This window comes from Pyxicephalus adspersus, chromosome 4, assembly GCF_032062135.1.
Source record: "Pyxicephalus adspersus chromosome 4, UCB_Pads_2.0, whole genome shotgun sequence".
Classification (NCBI taxonomy): domain Eukaryota; kingdom Metazoa; phylum Chordata; class Amphibia; order Anura; family Pyxicephalidae; genus Pyxicephalus; species Pyxicephalus adspersus.
The window spans coordinates 2,218,474-2,220,852 of NC_092861.1; the positions used below are offsets into that span (position 1 = coordinate 2,218,474).

General features: G+C 46.0%; 1 protein-coding gene across 1 annotated transcript in view; it reads right to left on the minus strand.

Moving 5' to 3' along the window:
* The window catches only part of ELP3 (elongator acetyltransferase complex subunit 3), a gene marked incomplete in the record, with an annotated part of 54,561 nt that overhangs the window by 22,423 nt on the left and 29,759 nt on the right, over nucleotides 1-2,379 (minus strand). The window contains 1 exon segment of the mRNA XM_072407222.1: nucleotides 314-507. Coding sequence (XP_072263323.1) covers nucleotides 314-507 — 194 coding nt within the window.

The window sequence follows — 2,379 nt, forward strand, 5'->3', positions numbered from 1 at the left end:
ACCTACCAATTACAGGGCATATATAAATATTTAATGGCCATTTGCTTGCAGTTCTGCCTAATGTAATCCTACCCAATGGATGAGCAGTGTTCTCCCCAACTTTTAGCCAGGCGTACCACCCAAAACTTTCCAGCAACCACCCGGCCACAATACAGGGGCCATCACCCATCTACAATTTCTTCCCAACCAGCTTTCTGGGTTAAGCACCAAAAAGATTTCTGGGTTAAGCACTGATAAAACATGTCCTCCAAAGTTCAAACACATTGAAAAAATGCACCCAAGACACCCCAGACTACACATTCCCATAAAATACCTCTGTACTCTGTAAACTCGGGTCCAGGGTGGAACGAGCGCCAAGATCCTGGCCACCAGGTCCACCAAAGTGCTTGGGGAATAACTGCGATACCTTCCCGTTTTCCACAGCTCATAGAGGCCGGTGCCGCGGATGACCAGAGTCGGATACAGCTTCATGCCATCTGGCCGGAATGCAGGATTCTCGAAGAACTCCTAAAAAACAAGAACGGAGATGATCACCAATACATTTCTGAATGTTGTCTATAGGCAATACGTCCTAAGGCCATGGCGTTCTAGACCCTGTTGAATTCTAGACCCTTCTGGGTGCTGTCACTTTTCCGTAGCCCCCCCCCCCCCCCCGAAGACACAACTTTGTGTAAGCTCCATGTCCCCTGGTGTCAGAGTTTACACAAGATTCGTAACATCCTGCAACTCCTCATATATCAGCGCAAGGTCCTGGCAACTGGTCGGCAGAAGTCACCTCCTCTCTGTATGCAATTGCACCTAAGGGTATCAAAAGAACAGGACGGGAGTGAATATAGGAGGGTCAGGTGAGCATTTAACCCGTTTTCTGGCTTCTGATATTTTTGAACTGTATACACTGCATGGCAGAGATGAAAAAAAAAAAGACTTGAATGTTGGAGACAATGTGCAAGAGTTACAATGGGGATAGTTGTGAGAGATCTCCTCCATCAACAAAGGGGTGCAGAGAACACATGGGAGGGATTCATTAACAGATAACGCACCAAGTTTAAGGAAAGAGCCCAACTGGGATCCAAAATGAGCATGAACAAGAATCCTCATGGTATGGGAAGCTGCAGGGCTGGAGGGCAGTTTTAATAAAGGAAAGACTGCAAGTCAGATTTACCAAAGAAGTGGGTCAGAGGGCAGATTTACAAAGAGGAGGCAGGAGGGCATATTAAACGAAGAGGAAACAGGAGGGCAGAATAAACAAAGAGGAGGCAGATTAAACGAAGAAGAGGCAGAAAGGTAGATTAAATGAAGAGGCAGAAGGGCAGAATAAACCAAGAGGAGGCAGGAGGGCAGATTAAACGAAGAGGAGGCAGAGGGGCAGATTTAACGAAGAGGAGGCAGAAGGGCAGATTAAACGAAGAGGAGGCAGAAGGGCAGATTAAACGAAGAGGAGGCAGAAGGGCAGATTAAACGAAGAGGAGGCAGAAGGGCAGATTTAACAATGAGGAAACAGGAGGGCAGAATAAACAAAGAGGAGGAAGATTAAACGAAAATGAGGGAGGAGGGCAGATTTAACGAAGGGGAGGCAGGAGAGCAGATCTAATAAAGGGGAGTCGGATTTAATAAAAGGAAAAGCCAGAGGGCAGATTTAATGCAGGGATAGTTGGAGTTCAGGTTTCAGCAGTACTCATCCAGTTTATTTATACTGCCAGAGCACAGATCAACAATAACAATAATGTCACCACTGGTGTCCCCGGATCATAAATGTCAATTTACGACCTCCAGACTCCACTGCTGATACGTCTGTCCGTCTTCCACCCTCATAGACATCAATTATACAGGAAGTGAGTGAACATGGCAATTCCCCCCCAGAGATCCGCCGTCACATCACAGACTGCACACAAGCGACCGGGGGATTAGTTCCCGCGTTTATGGCGCTGCAGGCGGATTATGTTACGGAGGCGGCTGCATCAGAATCCAACCACTGTGATAATGAAAATTGGATTTACATCAACCAAAACAGGGAAGCATGAAAATCAAAGAGCAAATAGTGGTCAGAATTTTATTACCCTAATTTTAGTCATATGTTATAGAGAAAGTGAAGCAAGTCAGTTCATTCGAAGAGGGGCGCTGTGCTGAGAATACGCAAACTGCAAAACAAAAGAAAACTTTATGTACTGATAAGCATGCGCTACACGAACCACAGCTGGAGCTTTACAGTTGGATAAAAAAGAACTCATCATTTCCTCCCACTCAAATTCCAAATCTCCCCGACATATATCTAACTGTTATAACACTGATATTCCGCCCTCCCCCCAGGCACATTGTCTTGGGGTCACCTTCCATTCTGCCCTCTCATTTACCCCCCATATTCAGAAAATTTCCAGGTCC